This window comes from Oryzias latipes, chromosome 16 (assembly GCF_053564925.1).
Source record: "Oryzias latipes strain Hd-rR chromosome 16, Olatipes_Hd-rR_3.1".
Taxonomy (NCBI): domain Eukaryota; kingdom Metazoa; phylum Chordata; class Actinopteri; order Beloniformes; family Adrianichthyidae; genus Oryzias; species Oryzias latipes.
The window spans coordinates 25,498,804-25,517,684 of record NC_136252.1 but is presented as its reverse complement, the minus strand read 5'-3'; the positions used below and the strand labels follow the sequence as shown (position 1 = coordinate 25,517,684).

The 18,881-nt window shown below is 39.5% G+C and overlaps 5 protein-coding genes and 1 long non-coding RNA gene across 10 annotated transcripts in view; 1 reads left to right on the top strand and 5 right to left on the bottom strand.

Moving 5' to 3' along the window:
* Positions 1-18,881, bottom strand: part of LOC101163604 (apolipoprotein C-II) — a 302,043-nt gene that overhangs the window by 7,634 nt on the left and 275,528 nt on the right. The gene's annotated exons all lie outside the window — the stretch shown is intronic.
* On the bottom strand, positions 56-419 carry LOC144984609 (uncharacterized). The gene is made up of 2 exons (XR_013648401.1): positions 305-419; positions 56-196 (listed from the first exon to the last, which is right to left on the bottom strand). It is a non-coding gene; the product is annotated as an uncharacterized LOC144984609 (long non-coding RNA).
* apoc1 (apolipoprotein C-I) lies at positions 1,523-2,644 on the bottom strand. Its single transcript, XM_020710293.3, has 4 exons — positions 2,504-2,644; positions 2,156-2,225; positions 1,934-2,063; positions 1,523-1,852 (listed from the first exon to the last, which is right to left on the bottom strand). The coding sequence occupies exons 2-4, from the start codon at positions 2,208-2,210 to the stop codon at positions 1,786-1,788; spliced, it is 252 nt and encodes an 83-aa protein (XP_020565952.1). The 5' UTR covers positions 2,211-2,225; positions 2,504-2,644; the 3' UTR covers positions 1,523-1,785.
* Positions 5,686-7,574, bottom strand: apoeb (apolipoprotein Eb). The gene is made up of 5 exons (XM_004078252.5): positions 7,339-7,574; positions 7,153-7,216; positions 6,914-7,067; positions 6,542-6,829; positions 5,686-6,458 (listed from the first exon to the last, which is right to left on the bottom strand). Exons 2-5 carry the CDS (start codon positions 7,193-7,195, stop codon positions 6,146-6,148), a joined length of 798 nt encoding a protein of 265 aa, XP_004078300.1. The 5' UTR covers positions 7,196-7,216; positions 7,339-7,574; the 3' UTR covers positions 5,686-6,145.
* On the bottom strand, positions 12,369-13,749 carry LOC101161439 (uncharacterized). The gene is made up of 4 exons (XM_004078251.5): positions 13,615-13,749; positions 13,475-13,526; positions 13,177-13,327; positions 12,369-13,099 (listed from the first exon to the last, which is right to left on the bottom strand). The coding sequence occupies exons 2-4, from the start codon at positions 13,512-13,514 to the stop codon at positions 12,523-12,525; spliced, it is 768 nt and encodes a 255-aa protein (XP_004078299.1). The 5' UTR covers positions 13,515-13,526; positions 13,615-13,749; the 3' UTR covers positions 12,369-12,522.
* Positions 16,323-17,679, top strand: LOC101161189 (apolipoprotein E). Of its 4 annotated transcripts, none has more exons than XM_011485600.4 (4): positions 16,323-16,463; positions 16,559-16,607; positions 16,682-16,832; positions 16,912-17,679. In XM_011485600.4, exons 2-4 carry the CDS (start codon positions 16,568-16,570, stop codon positions 17,477-17,479), a joined length of 759 nt encoding a protein of 252 aa, XP_011483902.1. In that variant the 5' UTR covers positions 16,323-16,463; positions 16,559-16,567; the 3' UTR covers positions 17,480-17,679. The 4 variants fall into 4 exon arrangements, with proteins under 4 accessions (XP_011483902.1, XP_011483904.1, XP_011483903.1 ...); XM_011485602.4 differs by having other exon boundaries at positions 16,376-16,463; positions 16,556-16,607; XM_011485601.4 differs by having other exon boundaries at positions 16,397-16,472.

Sequence of the window (18,881 nt, the reverse complement as noted above, 5' to 3'; positions counted from 1 at the left end):
ATTTTAAACAGACACAAAACCTTTGAAAACAGAATTATCTTCTTATAAATAGGACTTTGTTTTAGTGCTATGGGGTGGTGTAGTCTCACCTAACATCAAGAAGGCCCTGGTTCAAATCCCGACTTGGAGCCTTTCTGTATGGAGTGTCATTATTCTCCCAGTGCATGTGTGGGTTTTCTCCAGGCATTCCGGCTTCCTACCACAATCCAAAAACACCTTCATAGGTTAGCTGGTGACTCTAAAAGTCTATAACCCTTGTGCTATCTTAGATGACCCCACCCTTGCATTGACGTGTTCTCCCTACCATGACAAAGGTGGATAAAGGTGGAAAGATTTCATGTAATCCATGGACACCAGTGAAGATCACAAATCATTGAAGAAAAAAGGTTCATCGCACTGTCTAGTGGGTCTAAATGACCCAACTCACAATGTTAAAGTGCCTATGATAGCACAAGGGTTAAGTGCGCCAGCAACCCTGTGCCCCCGACAGGGATACAGCAGGTTAAGAAGATGGATTGGTGAATTAGGATTTTTAACAACCTTTTTGTCCCACCAGTCGCATTTAGATTCACTTTATTTTCACATTAAAAAAGGAAAAAAACTTTGCAGCATTGAATTTACTTAAATCATTATTTTTTCTTATTAAAGAAAAACCTATGGTTACAGTAAATGTTGGATTTATTTACATTATTTCTATTATTTCTAAATATACAGATGGTTCTGTCTTTAAGTTTTTTGAATATGAAATAAACTTCTCAACATAAAAAGTAAACAATTAAACAGGTAAAAAAAAGGACCAGTTGCATAAAAAGTGATATCAGTGATTTCACGAAATTAAAAAAATAAATAATCAAAACCTTTCATAAATGTATGAGAAATTTGCTTTCATATCATTAAAATTAGTAGGATCCCGTAGTATTGATAGAATATTTCTATTTTATTTACACATTAAAACAAATAAAGATTATTGATATGCAGGTTTTTTTATTCCCCTTATAGACTTTTTCGTAACTACATTTTGTATAAAGGAAATGTTTTTGTACATATTTATGCATTTTCAGTGAATGCAGCAATTCATTCCAGAAAACAGCTGAATCATGAATGTGAAAGAAAAACTAAAGTGTATTCATTTTGACTCTAAAGTGTCCCTAGTATGAGATCTGAGGAGAACCAACAGATATTTTGTTGTTAGTTCAAGCCCCAAAATCAATACGTTATAAATGTTTTATGCTTTTGATGCCTTTATCTTTTCTTACATCTTTCAGTCATATTGTTTTAGATATTTTTGCGCATAACTGATGGTCATTACTCAACCTTTTCTTTTTCATTTTGACTTTTAATCTGCATTTCTCCGTGGTATTTGCTCTCAGTGTGTAGTAGAAATTTGAAATGTGTGTGCAAATATGTGATATTATAACCAACACTCAATATTCTATTAAAATTATGAGTCTTCAGGTCAACTTTGCTCAATCATGTCTTCAGAAACACCCAACACACCAAAAATAAATCAACTTACAAACAATTTTCTGGTTTATAAAGAATTTTATTTTGTTTGCTGACAAACAATTTTGTTGCCAGAATTTTTTTTTACCAGAATTATTTGAATTCCTCTTTTCTCCTGCAGAAAATTACAGTAACAATAATTGTTCACAGACAGGCATGCTAGCCGTCTCGTCAAGGTGCAGTGCAATGTCATGAAACATTTCAGTATCTAAAGCTGGTGGGCGGAGGGTTGGCAGGGTTGGTGGAGCAGAACAGATAGCAGCATGGACAAAGGAACCACATCTACTTGTTTTGGTTTATCTCTTCAAACTTGGTCTTTAACTTATCAAATGCTGAAGTGAACCAGTTCCTGTTAAAAAAAGATATATAAAAATGTCAAGTAAAGTTTATAAGACAGGGTGTGGGGAAAAGTCTCCATGGTTCCTCTTACCTGGTGGTCTCTGCAAATTCACTATTATGAATGGTCTCAAATGTGTTTTTGGCCTTCTCAGCAAAAGTCTTGCCAAACTCTGTGATCTGGTCTTTTAGCTGAGTGTAGGTCTGATCTCCATCCTGAGCCTCTGCAGATCACAGCAGCAGACAAAGAAAATAAAATCAGAAATCAAGATGGAAAGAGTAAAGCAGCGATTTTAAAGGCAAAAACAACATTTACCTGTGTAAGCCACAAAGGCCAGCATCAGTACGGCAACTGCGAGGTACAGTCTCATTTTGACGTCGGTTTACTGGAAAACAAAAGAAAAAAGTTGATGTTTGCTTCAGATCTCGCGCCCTGGTGAGTCAGCACCACCCATGACTGGACAGCTCCTGACCCCATCCAGTCAAACCAGCACCAATATTTAGACGTTTTTTCCCCCTTCAGATACTAAATAAAAACATTACAAATCATAATGTCATGTTTCAAAGCACCAAAATAACCATGCTTTAATCCACAAGAGTTGAGCTGTGACTCATTTAAAAAAGAGAAATTTACATTTTTACAGAGAAAGAAGTTGAAACATACCTGTTGATCTCGACAAAAGAAAAAGGAAAAAATGAAGTGTTGTGCGGTTGTGGAGCGTTGCTGCGCTTTATAAGCCTGCCTGTCCTCACAGGGTGACGCAAAGCGGACTTTTGGATCAGCCAGACACGCGCTGGCCTTGAGGTGCCCCTCCCCCCCTTAATATTGATCAGAGCTGATGAGAGTCGTCTATTTAGTTGCATTAAAATCAGACGCAAAGAAAGATGAAAAGAATATTTTAAATACCCTCACAAGTTACAATTTATCAACCACTCAACAGGTGAAAATTATTTTATTTAAATAAAAAAAATCCAAAACAGATAAGCTGAGTTGTCACATGGAAGAACAGAGTTCACTCCTGATAGAATGACAGACAGCACAGTTTGGATGCTACTTTGGACCTCCATGTTGGCCAAGAATTGACAGTTTGTCAAATAAGCAAACATTTTATAATAAATGTTTGCACAGGGTTTAGTGTACAGAAGCCACAACTACAGAGCAAAATCAGCTATGAGTACTGGCCCATAGGACTAAAAGATTTCACCAAAATATAAATAAAAACTGATGTTTATTTAGAACATTTTTATATGTATACATATGAAATAAATGTATATTTCATCATTTACTTCGCTAAATTTTTTTAACAAGGTTAAAAAAAGCTACATTGGGTTTTCAAAGTATTTGATTCTAATCAAAACAGTATTACATTTTGGGCTAACACAATAAATAAATTATTATTTATTTTAACAGGATTTCTGTCCTTAAACTGTTTCAAATGTTCAAACACATGATTAAAGTTAATAAATAGTTTGCAAGTAAACATTTGTCCTGATTTCTCCACATTGCCTTGTGTGCTCTGTTTTGGGGACAGAAGGCACTGACAGTTTGTGAACTGCAACCGATTTTTTACATTTTAAATTTAGTGCTCTATTTCCACATTTATTTCGACATGTCTGCGTTTTCCAGGCCTTCCCTTTCTTAGAGGGGAAGTAACTCAGACAAAACAGCAAATTGTCATTTACCCTGCAGCAGACAAAAAGTAAAGTTTAAAGCACAGCAGTAACCCTTCAGTGAATGAAAGAATGAGCTCAATCGCAAAATCTGCATCAGACGGATCTTTATTATGCAACATATCAACTTTCAGATAGGTAAAAGCCCATTTGTTACTGATGACTTGGCCCTAAAAGGTGCTAACGCAGTTGGGAACAACCTACAATTGAGGTAAACGAGCCTTCGCATGCCTCAGCATTCACATATTATTATTGAAAAGCTCAATCTCAGTTTCTTTTGTAATAAGTGCACCGTGGGTGTATGCACGGGCTTTCACTTGCATGCATGCATGCAAGCTCCCCTTGAATAATTGCAGGAGGCATGGAGTGGGAAAGTGTGTGTCTGGTGTGCTCCCAATTTTCAATAACAAGCTTAACATAAAAGCTGTTTTTTGTGTGTTTGGCCAAGGCCCCCGTGGTGACCTATGCTGTGTGCCAGATCTGAAGAAAATGGAATGGTGGAAAGAGGGGAGAAGGGGTAAAATCCCAGCAGGGGCATCTGTACAGAGGTTACTTGCAGTCGTGGGCCATCTAGCATCTGCTAAATCTTTCAGAAAGGAGGGGGGTAGTGTTGCATTAAAGGGGAATTCAAAGTGCAAACAGCCTATAGAAACAGACAGAGCAGAAGGGCTGAACTAGCAGGATGCTTCCTGTTTTCTCGCATCCATGATGAGTAATTCTTACACAACTGGCTGTAAGGAGTTTCACTTGGCTGTTCAGAACAAAAAAATCCTCGATGGAGCAATTTTATAGGAGGTAAACATCAGGTCATAGTCACTCCTTCAACTCACAAGCAGAACCCCTTCACACAGATTTAAGGGTAAACATGTTTTGAGAATCTGTAGGATTTTCACAGAAAAAAAGCTCTATTACGAAATTAACAACAATTTGTTTTGGCTGAAAATGTTGTAAAAGACTTTTGGATTCATCTGCAGTCCTTTCACGATAACTTTCATTTGATCCAAGACGAGTTTGAATTTAAAATGACATCCTGACAGAGAGCTTCATTTTCTTTTTTTCACAGATACATTACTATTTTCCTGAAACCTTGGACATCTTCTTTTCTGGGGAACATACAGTATAGTTTACTTAAACTTGCACTAAAGAAAGCACAGCTGCAGCTTTTGCACAACCTGGGGTCGAAAAGGGGGGTGAGACGAACAGGGGGCAAATTGTGTCATCTGCTGGACTCTGAATCCAGCTGTGTTTGACAGCAAAAACAACAAAAGTGCATCTTTGCATTCAACATCTGTAGCTTAAATACTTTACAAACAAATAGAAATTGAGACGCAACCTTTCAGTGAAATGCTTTATTCAGTATTAAGTTAAAAAAAACCCAGAGAATTGGGTGAAACATTTGGCAAAACCTTTAGGACTATATTTGTCCTGACATGCATGGAAATGTTATGGAAAATTAAGATTCAACTGTTACACTGTCACCGAGGATAACTGAATCTGTGGGACAAAGTGTTCCCAGAAGGCTGCTGGGATCAAGGAAAAAGTTATCTGAGCACAGATCCTGACAAGCCCCAACTGGAGAAAAAGCAGGCTGAGGGGGTGGAGAGTAAAAAACAAGGAGGGCAGGGGTGGAAAACAGGGAGAAGGTGGGACTAAACCTCCAGCAGGCCCACTCATTCCACTGCACTGAAGTAAAGGAGGTGGGGTGCAGGATTAGGAGGGGGACCACTCATGAACGTGGGACAAACATTCGTGCTGATTGGTAGTTCAGCATCACCCGACTGGTAATTTCATCAGGCCATTTTTACCTGGGATAAGTGAGAAATGGGCAAATATTACGTCACACGATAATGGCTTCAGAGAGCAAATGGACATGTGGAACCTTCATGCTTTAAGGCCCAGCTCCAGCAGTTACTGTGATAATCAATACGATTGTTTGCCCTAATTGAATCATTCTAATGTATCACTGTAGAGGCTTTTGGGGGGGGGGGGGGGGGGGGGTAATTTAGTGAACTTACCTCATGTGTAAGTTCTAAAACCATTTTTTCAGGGGTTTTCTTTTCTGTGCTGCTAAGAAGAGTGCACAGGGCGTTGTGTACACCGTAACTGGGCCGTGTCCTAAATAATAAATATCTTTTGTGTTTTAGGTTTCAGGAGAGAAGAAAACAGCGGAAGACGTTTTTTTTTTGTTTGTTTTTTTAGGTTTTTATTCACTCAGCAGTCTGATGCATAACAGTCACAGGTTGTGCATTTACAGAACGCTGCGCATTAAAGCCCAGGAAGTCGGCCTTTCCTAAACTCTAAAGAAACGGAAGGAAAGGCAGTTCAGCGCCATCAGTGGTCAGTGCATTGATTGAAATGAAAGTGTTGGAATGGACTGGAATCCCAGTCTGTGGTTCAAGCAGCAAAATGTAAAAAAAAAAACAGGTGTTGCTACAGTGATTTAAGTAGAAAAGCAAAGCAAACAATTTCATCTTGAGTAAAAAAATAGTGGTTTGCAGTGGTGAAAGTACACAATCCCCTCTCTTCATCCATAACAATGTACGGTCAGTAACTTGAACCCCATCTTTCATCAAGGTATATAGAAATCAGTGGTGAACATGTTTCTTTCTCTAACCCTCAGAAACCCCAAGTGTCTTTATTGAATGTTGGTATCCTTGACCTTGCTCATGACCTCCTCAAACTGCTCGCGGATCTTGGTGGCATAGGGCACAATCAGCTCGGTCAGCTCATCCAGCCTGGTGTCCATGGAGGTGCGCAGCTCCCTCATGCTGCTCTCCAGCTGGGTCCTGATGGTGTCACCCTGGGCATCAAGGACTGAAGCGAGGTCGGTCAGCTTCTTGCTGGCGGCGTCACCAGCTCCTGTGATGTAGGGCTCAACTTGCACCCTGACGGAGTCTGCGTTCTGGGAAGCTCTGGAATGGACCTCTCCCATGTAGGTGGCCACGGCCCTTAAAAGAAGAACAGCCATTTCAAGTTTCACTTTGATGAGAAACGGGACAGATTTTTTTTGGGGGGGGGGGGTATGACTTACTCGCGGATCTCCTCTGTGTCTTTGGTCAGACGCTTCTTCAGCTTGTTGGTGTAGGCAGTGATGCGGTTGCGAACATCATCTGTATTCATGGTCACCATGGTGTTGAGTTCTCCTAGGTATTCAGCACTGCGCTCCTTAGCATCAGTCATGTCCTTCTGCAGCTTATTGATCAGAAGCTTAAGGTCTTCATTCATCTGGCCACTGGTGCTTGTGGTGATGGGTCCCAGCTTGCTCAGGACACTCTCTTTGTACTCTGTCACCTCAGTCATGGTTTCGGTGATCAGGGTCCTAGAAGAAAAGAAAACCATAAGTTCAGTAAACAGTGACACAAACTATGCAAAAGCAGGAGAAAATGGCATCATGTTTACTTACTCCAACTCTCGTCTCATGTCTCCGGTAGTTAGGGTGTCCACAATTGTACGAGCATCCTTGCTCAGCCCTTGGATGTACTGCCAAAAGCGATCCACGCTGTCCTCCACGCGGGTCATGGAGGTTTCGGCCTGGCGCACAGCACGGGCATTGCAGCCTGTCATGGAAACATGAGAACATTGATGAGCAAACTCCATGTTCAACTTTTAACCTGTTTGCTGCAAATGAGAGAGAACACTCACCAGTGATGACTGCCAGGGCAAGGATCAGAGCTACAGCCTTCATGGTTGCTAAGCAGAGAGATACCTGTGAAAAACAGAACAATTATTAAAAACGATGGTTTCTCCATCGTTTGATCTACTGTAATACTCGAATACAAAGCATGTAAGCCAAGCAGTCAGAGGTGCTGCTTCAGCTCTGTCACACACCTGGGAGGTCGAGCTTCAGCCGTGCTCACGGATCGGTGGCTGACGGCTTTTATAACCTGGAGGCTGCTGCTGCTGCCGCCGTGCGGGTTGCGGTGGTGGGCGGTGACCGCGCGCGCGCGCGCGTTCACGTGGTGATGAATGTCCGGACAGTCCCGTTTGTCTGCACGCAACGAGCCGCGCGCTCTCACCTGGCTGCCCCGTTAGAGCGCATGACTGAACACAACATCAACAAGTGGGAGCGCTAATCTCCAGTTTCTCACTTTTTTTTTAACAAACTGACAGAAAAACAAGTCTTGCTGTCACATGTTTCTGAAAACGTTTGCAAGCATCTTCTAGGACAAAAGGTTTATAGGAAAAATCAGGCATTATCAAAAAACAGCATAAATTAAAAGCAAAACCTTTATCAAGATATGACAAACATCTTCATAGTGTTCTTGAATTTATATACATGTATAAAGTTTTTTTTTAATTTTATTTTTTTATGGTAAACTTTGTATTTGGCTTTATTTTTTTGCAATTTGATCTCCCTTCTTAAAAAACTAATTGTGCTTCAATAACATAGCTGCTTGTCTTGGTTACCAAATCTTTTCAAACATTCACCAAAGAATGACAACAACTTTTTAAGTGGACTTTTTCATTTAAATGTCTCTAAAAGCATTCACACCTCGCTGATGCTCTCAGTCTGTCTGTGCATGCAGGCCGTGAATGTGATTAGCAGATAGTTAAGCTCCTCTGTGCATTTGTGTTTTCATGTTTTGGCATGCAGACACCATACAAACCCACTTCTCAAAAGAAGCATTATAAAGACTGATTTAGAAAGAAGGATGTGAAAAAAAGATGTAAATTATACAAGAGTCACAAAGAAAGAGCTGAAATCTAATCTAATTTATTTTACTAAGTTCTCTTCACAATGGAATAAAAATGCAAAGGCAAGGATTGTGTTTAACCCTTGTGTTCCAGGCACTTTAACATTGGGAGTTGGGTCATCTAGACCTACTAGACACTTTTTCTTCAATGATTTGTAAAACCTCACTGGTTTTCATGGATTACATGAAATCTTTCCACCTTTATCCACCTTTGTCATGGTAGGGAGAACACGTCAATGTAAGGGTGGGGTCATCTAAGATAGCACAAGGGTTAAAGACGTAATGTTTTCTGCTTTTGATGGACCCTTTTCAGGAAAAAAAAACTCTTAAAAAGAAGACTTTTGTTCAATGATACAGTCAGATGACATCTTTTTTTATTGGTAGTGTCATCAGATCAGAGTTTGATTCCATCAGTAACTATGTGTAAATAACTTTGCCCTTTAGGACTTGGCCTTGTTGTACTGTAAAGACGAAACTTACTCGGGGACAAAGGTCCCAGGCCTGTGGAGGTAATTTGACTGAGAACATGATAACATTATGCTGCGATAACCCAGACAGGTAAAGTGTCTGTTTAGTGATTAGAAGACTGACCTGACTTGGTCTTTTGTTTTTGGACAAATGTCTTCTGTCCTAAACAGAGCATGTGCTGACTAAACTGTTTCTATGGTGTCTTTAAGAAACAGCTTTCTACCCAAAAAACATCATTTGAGAATCACAGCAGCCTGTTTTAGTGTCACATAGAGCACAAACTGTGCAATCTTTAAGTTCAAAGATCATTAAACATGCATCTTGGTATAGTTTTTTAAGTTCGGTAGTTCAATAAACATTTATAGCTTTCCAACTTTAGGAATCTGTTTTTGTCATGTTTTTTCAAATATTTTGATGCAAAAATAAAAACTAAACATTTTGACACTGCAGAAAGTAGTGGTAGTAGTAGTAGTAGTGTTAATAGTGCCTTGAAGATGTTTCTTTAGAAGGACAAGGAGACAAAGCACAGCAAAAGAAGTGAAATAAAACAACAAAAGAAAAAAAGTTTACATTTTATTAATTTATGTGGTGCCTTAAAAGGACCCCAGTCAAAAAAGGTGCAGTACATTAAATGTTCAAAACAATAAAAGCAACAGCTAAAAGGTTAAAACAGTTGAAAAAGAAGTAACACAGTAAAAACAAAAAAGGCAGGAGAATGTGTGAAAAGTCAGATGTAGATGCTATGACCTAAAGTTACCCCCGGAAAGTTATTTTTGGTTTGATGATTTAACTTCTGGAACAGCATGTTATCATATGAGTCAGATTAAAGTGAAAGGTTGAAACTGTCAGAACTTTTCCAAACTTGAACTTTCATGGTTTCAAGCTTTCAGAACATCCTAACACAGCATAATTCTGTCAGCCAGTCATGTTGTTTCCCCAAGTTTTTTTTCTAAACTGAGAGACAAAATAATTCAATTCTTAGAAAATTAATTCTTGTTTCTGAGTCAGGATGTTGTCAGCTGATGTGTGCAGAACAATAAAACATTTGGGAGGCCTGTACAGTTTGTTACTGTAACAGGTCAGTGCAGAAAGCCAGGGTTCTACCTTGAAAACTATCTTTGGATCTAAAGTGTTAAAGGAGGATTTTCTTTAGGTAGATTTTGCAAAAAAAACAATTTGTCTTCAGCATATTTTCTCATTATTACAGTTTTAATCTTTTACTAAAAAAACAAAAGTAAACACATTTTTGTGAACTTTAGTATTTGTGATGATTTAACTTATTTGAAGTGTTTAATAGTGTTTAAACTTGTAAAAATATTATGACACCTTTTATCAAAAAAATTAAGAACTTTAACAAGAAAGGCTTACACTATGTTACATTTGAACAAACAATTGATTTTTTTTTAAATTATTGCTGTTTGCAAATATGGGTGTCTGTCTACAATTAAAATGCAGACTTCCTATGTGATGATTCAGTGTTTAGAGGCTCATCAAGACCAAGACAGTTTGGCTGAGCAGGGAATTTCAAAAATATAAACATCTGAGATTGCTTTTTAAAGTGCATTCCTGAGGGTTTATCAATCTGCCCTGCAGTGAACCTTTTCACATGCTCACCTAATAACAGATCATTTTCCAATTTCTTTAGTTATCAGATTTTTCAAGCAACCATGTAAATGTGACGCTCCAAATCCCCTTTTTTCTTATCCAGAAAAAAATGAGATCCTATCAATCAATATTATAATAATACAATAATATAATAACATATCATATCAACATTTCCTCCCATTATCCGCTCTTGTTCAACATATTTTGTTGGTCTTATTTGGGCACATGTACATTCAAACACAGAATATTTAAGTCACCTAATTGCTGTTTCTTTTTCTGAAATCATTAGTGTTTTCACGTTTAGCAAAGCTTGTGCAATCACCATAGGCACCACATCCAATTAATACAGACTCGAAGAACATTGGAATTCACTATATTCTATAGGTGTGGTCTTCTAAATAAATCGGATAATGTCGACATTAGGATTTGCAAAAGAATTTTCGAATGACCAGACGTACAAAGTTAATTTCGTGGGTCTTCAAGTTGAGTCATGGCATTTGAACTTCAAATCTTCTCAGTTCAAACCTTTCACCATTATTCAGGTGATTCATCAGTCGGTTTGAGCGAAAATAAAACCACAGCACACTGACCAGGGAAAAGCAAAAACTATAATTGTCAAGTGAATTTTTCAAAAAAGCACTACTTTATTTGCCTTCAAAATGTCAACGAACTTGTTCTCAAGTCCCACTTTTCCCTTTGGACTTCATTTTCAAATCAAAATAAATGGCCTTCACTGAGTTCTGATTCTTTTTCCTTATTTTCTCTGTGGTGCACTGGATGGTCCGTCTGCATTCTTACTGTGGTGAGGCCCACCAGGGTTTACCCAGCTTCAGATCAACAGTAAACTCTTGTTTTAATAAAAAGGCCTTGTGCGTCTTGGTGCTCTTCTGCCTATAACCCCTACAGAAGCAGAAAAGATGCACAATGCCTTTTTCTTTGGATCATATTTTGTTTATCCATTGAGGTACTTTATAATTTGGGTTTAGTGAACATGTTGACCTTTTTGGGGGGAGGGGGCTTACGAGTGGAGGAGTGAGTTCCTGCTTTTCATGTGTCTACATACAGTATCTATCTTAAAAAGCATAATTAGGTCTGACGAGAAGCTGGAGCGCAGTGTGCGTGTGCAGAAACCGCTGGGAGCAGGTCATAAGAATGTTGTTTGCTACTTGGTGAGGGAGCGTAGGAGTGACCTGCCAGCAGGGCTGGAAGCACAAAATGGAAAACAAATCAAAAAGAAAGAGGGGGCAGGACAGGATTAGGGAACAGTCAGGCGTGCAGAGACAAACCTAAACCTGTCCTGAATAAACATTTCTTTCAGGATGGTGCCATAGCTGGGGGTACTAAACTGAACTTACAAAACTGTCTGTAGAAAGTTTAACACTGTTTGGCTGTAAACTTTCTACAAGTATATGTCCTATAGAAAGAATAAGATTTAGTTCATTTTGCACAAGCAAGCGTCACAAGTCAGATCAGATAAGGTTATGCCTTTCCTTCTTTTTCATTTTTCACCAACTCTGCCCCTTTCTTTATTAGACTCACATCAGTGACAGAAAAGAAAAGAAGACAAACTGAGGTGAAGCATCTGACACAATAAAACAAACTGTATGCTTTCTCTTTTGGAGAAAGCATGTCTGATGTAAGGGGTGAGTCAAAATGCAGATTTTGTTGGATTAAACCAAAGTAACCACAGGGCTGCATTTGTTTTTGTTAAAATGATATCATTTCCTGAATGTCATGTGATGTGATTCCATGAGTTAGGGTACAGAAAAAGATTGTGGGTTAAAAGTGATGAGCTGGGTGCTAAATGTTTTCCTCTTTTTAAAAAAAGAAAAAAAAACAATTTGCACAAAATTCAAATAAATTAAATGTCTCTCCAATTCCTAAGTTACTTATTTTGATTTATTTTTCTCCAATTTTGTCTAATTCTTCTAATAATTTAATGTTTTCTGTTTACAATATCAGGCCAAAATGTAAACCAAGTGTTACATGCAGCAATGTTGCACATTTTTTCCACAAATTTGCCTAAAAAGATTTTTTTTTTTTTAAAGACATTCACAGAAAATAAGACTTAATACAAAAACAATAGACTGCTGGTTTTTGCTTTTACTTTATTTTCATATTTTAGACAGAACAGAGTGAGGTCACAGACTAAAACATATTTGTTATTTATTACATATGTCTGATAATGTCAGAGATCTGTGTGATGGCAGGTGCAGTTTCTTTTTATTTAGAGCCAGAGGTGGGTTTAGCTGGACTTGACGAAGGAGTCATAGAGGCTGGTGAGACGAGCCTGGAGGTCCTGGGCGTAGGGGTCCAACCTTTCCCTCAGCCTATCAACATAGGGACTTGCCATTTCCTTCACCTGCTGGGCTCTCTGACCGATCTCACTCTGGACTCTCACACTAATTGGTGCAACTCTCTCCTTAAAATCCTGCAGGTGCTGGTCCACCTTCTGCTTCAGGTCATCGGTGTAAGGTCCCAGCTGGGTCTGCAGGTCCTTCACACTCTGCTCCAGGTTAGCCTTCAGCTCCTCGCTCTTCTGCACCAGGGTGGCTCTCAGGGTCTCGGAGTCCAGGGAATCAGCATATGGTGCCAGCTCCTGTTTAAGCTGCTCCACTCTCTCCTGGATGTGAGATTTCAAGGTCTCGGCGTAGGGCTCCAGCTTCTCCTTGGCTGTGTTCAGCTCCTGGTTCACGCGCTCTCTCAACACCTCGGCCTCAGTGGTGACTTTAGTGATCAGCTGCTGGGCTTCAGGGGGAAGCTGCTCATGCAGGGAGGTTGCATATTCGTTTGCCAGGGTCGCACTTTCTGTCAATCGGGCACTGGAGGAAAATCATGATTCCAGTTAGTTTACAGGAGTGTTGTTATTATGGTTAAGATTGTGTTGCTTATGAACTACCTGACGTCCTGTCCAAACTGGGTCTTCTTGATCATATCCAGTGTTTCATCAGCAGTCTGGGTGGCTTTGCTTACATAGTCCCAGAAAGCATCAGCTACCACTTCCAGCTGAGGCCTTGGGGCATCAGCATAGAAGAGGTTGGCATTGCAGCCTGTAAAAATGGAGAAAATATTGGCCTTGATGGGAAACTTTACAAATCCATGACCATTTTCTAATTTACACTCTAATTTGAAACGCCACATATTCACTCATCAATATACATTTGGAAGAAATTGCCATCTCTGTCAGACATACTCACCAGTAAAAACGGCAAGGACAAGCACAGCGAGGACCTTCATGACTCCTACACCCTGGTAACAAAGAATTGAAGGAATCCTTTTAGAAGGTTTTCCCCAAACAGCCGATAAGATGACAGTTTTGCCAATTTCTTCTTCTTACCTTGGTTTTACAAGTGTGTCTGTAAATCCACTTGGTTGTGTTTGTGCTCAACTGATGAGACTCTGCAGTTTATATAGGCAGCAAACTGCAATGGTCACAAAGTCCAAAAGGTTGTGTCTTGTTGTCACCTTGCCTCACCCTCTTGTATCTCCACAGAAAAACTGTACCTGAGAACCACACACACACACACACACACACACACACACACCCACACACACCCTCACACTCACAAGCCCCTTCTGTTACATAAATATGTTATCTGACTTTGTGTCTCGGATCCAACACCTTCACATCCGTAGAGTCCAGATTGGAACATTTTAGGCATGGTTGTGGTTTTTGATGCAGTGTTACACATGGATACACATTCCTCGCTGGAGCTGCTTAAAAATATCAGCCTGTCTTTTCACTTCATTCTAAAAAACTATAACATGAGTAAATAAACATTTTTATGGTTCAACTTCAAACCTGTAATTTTATCAACTCTTAACTTGCGTCACAGTAATTAATAGTTTCTGTGACGTGCCAGTTTTCAGCTAGTCTATGTGTCTGTCCGACCAAAGGTTAGTAGCTTAATGCGCTGTCAGCCTCTCAGGGACAAAGTAGCTCCTCTTTCACACAAGAAAAAAAACTGTTTAGTTAATGGAACACAACTGTTTCATGGGTAATTCAAAGTGGATTTCTGTCGTTTAAGCTGTGAACAATGACATTCTGTTCAAGAGCTATACAGATGTATGTTTTTTTTCCAGATACTATTTTGTTTCTGAAGTATTTGCATATTTGTTTAAGTGTTTTATAATATTTATATTTGTTGTTGGATTCCTTTCCTGCAGTTCATGAACTGTGGATAATCAGTAAATCACTGGTTTTAAATCACTGACTTACAACGGTAATTTTAAGCCTAGTAAAGTGCACACCTCCTATTTACATAACATTTTTAGGTAAAACTATTTTGGCGTCTTGTTTGCAAAGCAAAAATAAGTGTAGTTCTTTGCCCATGGAAGTGAATATTTTTATTTTATTGTTGATATATTGCATTATTTAATTTATGCTCAATGTCTGCTTTTTTGAGCACACCTGTCCAACTGCTTGTTAAATATCTAAACAACCAATCACATGGCTGCAACGCAATGCATTTAGGCATGTCGACATGGTCAAAACGATCTGCTGCTGTTCAAACGGAGCATCAGAATGGGGAAAAACATTGATGTAAGTGACCACTCCTGTCTAGTAAGAACAGGAAACTGATGCCACAATTCACAAAGGCTCACTAAAACCGGATAACTGAGGATTGGAAAAAAATTGCCTGGTCCGATGAGTCTCAATTTCTGCTGCGACATTTGGATGGTCGGGTCAGAATTTGGTGTCATGAGAGTATTGACCCATCCCACCTTGTGTCAACTGTTCAGGCTGGTGGTGGTGGTGTAATGGTCTGGGGGATATTTTCTTGGCACAATTTGGGCCGCTTAGTACCATCTGAGCACGGTTACAACACCAGAGCCCACCTGAGTATAGTTGCTGACCATGTCTATGCCTTTATGACCACAGTGTACCCATCTTCTGATTGCTACTTCCAGCAGCATAAGGCACCATGTCATAAAGCTGGAATCATCTCAGACTGGTTTCTTGAACATCACAATTAGTTCACTGGTCTCAAATGGCCTCCAAAGTCACCAGATCTCAACCCAGCAGCTCTGAGCATCTTTGGGATGTGTTGGAATGGGAGATTGGCATCATGGATGCAACTGCATAACTGTGTGATGCTGTCGTGTCAATGTGGATCAAACTCTATAAAGAATGTTTCCAGTACCTTATTGAATCTATGCCACAAAGGATTAAGGCAGTTCCGAGGGCAAAAGGGGGTCCAACCTGGCACTAGCAATGTAGAACTAATGAAGTGACGGTTGAGTGTATTATCACATTGTCTGAAACAAGAACGCTGTTTCACAATATTCAAAAAGTGCTATACTTGAACACAAATCAAAACACAAGACTGCTATCCAAGTTTTTATGTTGCTTTTATTTAAGTATGGATTTTTATTTCAAATGTCCTGGCTTCTTGTTTGTAAAGCAGTAATAAATGTGACCGTGTGTGTAAGTGCATTTTCTTCTTTTATTGTTAATTTCTGGTGTTATTTAGTTTATTATAACACTGTCTGCTGTGTCACAGCATTTAAAAGGTACTTCATATTATAATATTACAGTGGTTTGCATAAAATCATCAAAAAATTACTTCGCCATAAAATCATCAAAAATAACATCGGCAGAAAAAGTAAATCTTTTATACTCAATATGAAAAGATTGATTAAGATGCAGATAATGCATTTTTACTATAGTTTATACTTTTATTTTAAAGCTTGCAACTGATTTAAAGACATTTTGCTTTTAAAAACGATTACAGAAGAATCATATCCATGACCACATATTTCCACAATTAGTAAATTTAAATATAATTAAGTATTAAAGTGTGCCTAGTTTAATCCTACCTTGCTGACCTTGAGATATAGTCCATTAGTGCAGCACAGTTATCTGCAATTATCTAGTGACTGGTGGTGCTAGACTACGTGGACCAATAATTACTGTAATCGACTAAAGCTTTTTAAAAGTGGGTCAAAGGAGAAGTGAGGCCACATTCATTACAAAGTAGTCCGATTTTGATAGGAATTTAATTTCCTCGTTGTATCCCATAGCAGAAATGGGAAAATAATTTTTTTGACAGCATGGCAGGGACTCTGGACTTTGTCCTCTAGCTTACAAGTGTCATCTGACTTCACTATATATACACGGAAGCAGTAGTGTGATGCACTCACTGAAAGACTAACACTGCAGAGGGATACACAAGCTTACGAGCGGTGAGAAAAGTAAATCTGACGAAACAGGAAAATTGTTGATGTTTTTGTTTTCTTCATATGAGCAGAAGTTCTTAACCATGGGTGTTTTTCAGCAGATTGCAGTCATGAAGGTGTTTGTGGTGCTAGCTGTTGCAGTGCTTTCTGGTAAGTTGTGACTTTTAAATCTTAAAATGAAGATGAGGACAACGAGTGTAAAGAAATATTCCTCAATCCAACAGGATGCCATGCCAACCTTTTCTATGCTGATGCACCCAAACCTCAGCTTGAGGTGCTTACTGATGCTTTCTGGGACTACATTGCCAAGGCCACACAGACAGCTGATGACACCCTCGATATGATCAAGACATCCCCAATTGGACAGGAAATCAAGTATGTTTTAGTAATCGGGTCACATGTCTGAAGTGTGATAGGGTGTTACAGCGATCTGATGTTCTCCTTTGTCCTTTAGTGCCCGTCTGACAGAAAGCGCTGATGTAGCCAGTAGGTACGCCGTCGCCCTGCAAGAGCAGTTGTCCCCCGCAGCCCAAGACATGATGAACAGGATTACCAAGGAGGCGGACGTGCTGAAGAATGTGCTGACCCAGGAGCTCAGCTCTGTCAGAGGAAAGCTGGAGCCCTACACTGACAACATGAGGGCCCAGATCCAGCAGAGAGTGGAGAAACTCAAACAGGACCTGTCCCCTTATGCCGATTCCGAGGCCCTGAGAGCCACTTTGCTGCAGAAGAGCGAGGAGCTGAAGACCAACCTGGAGCAGAGTGTGAAGGATCTGCAGGCCCAGCTGGGACCGTACACCGATGACCTAAAGCAGAAGGTGGACCAGCACCTGCAGAAATTCCAAAAAAGCGTGGCCCCCATGACCGAGAAGGTTCAGCTGGAGCTGAGTCAGCGAGCAAATCTGGTAAAGCAGATGGTGGCCCCCTATGCTGAAGACCTCAGGGAAAAGCTGGACCCGTATGCACAGGACCTCCAAGCCCAGCTCATGTCTCTCTACCAGTCATATGTCAATGCAAACTAAACTGTTTCTCCATCCTCTGAGGAAGATCCTGGCCTTGTTGGTTGATACAAAATACTGAATAGTTTAGATTTCTTGGTGTGCTATAATTTCAATTACGCCGTGTGAACATTCACCACAAATATTTATTGCTTAAAAGATACAATCCTCTGCACTTGTCAAACATGTAAATATTGTTTTTACTAAAAAGTTCAAAACTGTGACTTTTTTGTAATTTGTATAACTTATTTGAAATAAAGCGATAAATATAAAAAACTATTGACCTGTCTTTATAGCTCTTTTTTTTCAGATTAGTTTTCATAACTTTTCACAACATTCTATTCGATTGGCACTTTTCATTGACTTAAAAGGATGCTACACTACTGTGAGAAAAAGGAAAATGTGCTGTTTGTCCCACTAAATACTGTTTTGACTTAGCCTCCCATGTCTTAACTTGTTCTGGTTGTTTTCGCAGCTTGCTTCTGAGTTTCAGGCTCCAAGACAGTTTTTCTGATTCTGGTGCTTGTCAACACATGCCATGACTCTGCACGTTAGAAGCAGGAAGAAATCTGCTTAAATCTGGCAGGACAGCTGCTATTGTGCTAAAAAAAAGGCTGGTGTGAGTGAAACATTTATGATTCCTATACTTATAGTAATACCATATCACGGTTTGTTTTCCATTAAAACATGGTTGTTTAATGGTGGTTCAGCCCCACCCCGAAACAGTTGAGTAATCCTTCACTTCAGCCTTATCTCTGTAGCCTGCCTCTCACTCACAGTGCCAGCTTCCAGCATGGAGGGTTAGAGTCCATCGTGTGCACACTCAAAAAACGTTTTTCTTTTTGAGGTGTTAATGCTAAGACATCAAAGACCCGCCTCCAATGAAAATTCTGTGTTTTGAAGTTTTTTAATATTTTATTGAACCTATTTTTTATGATGGAGGACATATAAGGAAAATTAAGACTTTTCAGGGTATTTCTTTATTCAAATTGTTGTGGATCGGGAAAAGACGAAAAACACTGTTTGAAAAAGCTTGTATCTGTTCGGTAAATTTTCAGTCAGTAGGTCACAAGCTCCCTGCTCCTCTTCATTTTAATGCATTCATTCGTAGAAAAATGGATCCATCTTTGTCTTTGTTGTCCTCGTCTGAGCTGACATCCAGCTCTAAATTGTTCGGCAAGATAGTTGTGATATTGCTCTCCATTTTCATTGCACCTCTAGCGCTAGGTCGGGGGTGTGAGTGGATGTAAGTTAGTGGGAGAGCGTGTAAACAAAGGGATGATGGGAAGTGAACACAGGCTAACTACATGCCAACGGTCCTGCCCAAAACTCAGAGGGAGGTTTCTGATGAACTACTGCCGCTCTGCAGAAACTATGTCCTAGAAAACAAAACACTTTAATTTGGTCTAAAAACAGCATTATCACA

What these genes read in the sequence shown, in the direction of transcription:
- LOC101161189 (XM_011485600.4), top strand. Translation starts at nt 16,568, where the DNA reads ATGAAGGTGTTTGTGGTGCTAGCTGTTGCAGTGCTTTCTG. An exon ending in AGCTGTTGCAGTGCTTTCTG is followed by an intron (nt 16,608 to 16,681) that starts GTAAGTTGTGAC and finishes TCAATCCAACAG; the next exon opens with GATGCCATGCCAACCTTTTC. An exon ending in CCAATTGGACAGGAAATCAA is followed by an intron (nt 16,833 to 16,911) that starts GTATGTTTTAGT and finishes TTTGTCCTTTAG; the next exon opens with TGCCCGTCTGACAGAAAGCG.
- LOC101161439 (XM_004078251.5), bottom strand. Translation starts at nt 13,514, where the DNA reads ATGAAGGTCCTCGCTGTGCTTGTCCTTGCCGTTTTTACTG. An exon ending in TGTCCTTGCCGTTTTTACTG is followed by an intron (nt 13,328 to 13,474) that starts GTGAGTATGTCT and finishes CCATTTTTACAG; the next exon opens with GCTGCAATGCCAACCTCTTC. An exon ending in CAGTTTGGACAGGACGTCAG is followed by an intron (nt 13,100 to 13,176) that starts GTAGTTCATAAG and finishes ATTTTCCTCCAG; the next exon opens with TGCCCGATTGACAGAAAGTG.
- apoeb (XM_004078252.5), bottom strand. Translation starts at nt 7,195, where the DNA reads ATGAAGGCTGTAGCTCTGATCCTTGCCCTGGCAGTCATCACTG. An exon ending in TGCCCTGGCAGTCATCACTG is followed by an intron (nt 7,068 to 7,152) that starts GTGAGTGTTCTC and finishes TTTCCATGACAG; the next exon opens with GCTGCAATGCCCGTGCTGTG. An exon ending in GACATGAGACGAGAGTTGGA is followed by an intron (nt 6,830 to 6,913) that starts GTAAGTAAACAT and finishes CTTTTCTTCTAG; the next exon opens with GACCCTGATCACCGAAACCA.
- apoc1 (XM_020710293.3), bottom strand. Translation starts at nt 2,210, where the DNA reads ATGAGACTGTACCTCGCAGTTGCCGTACTGATGCTGGCCTTTGTGGCT. An exon ending in GGCCTTTGTGGCTTACACAG is followed by an intron (nt 2,064 to 2,155) that starts GTAAATGTTGTT and finishes TGTGATCTGCAG; the next exon opens with AGGCTCAGGATGGAGATCAG. An exon ending in GAATTTGCAGAGACCACCAG is followed by an intron (nt 1,853 to 1,933) that starts GTAAGAGGAACC and finishes TTTTTTTAACAG; the next exon opens with GAACTGGTTCACTTCAGCAT.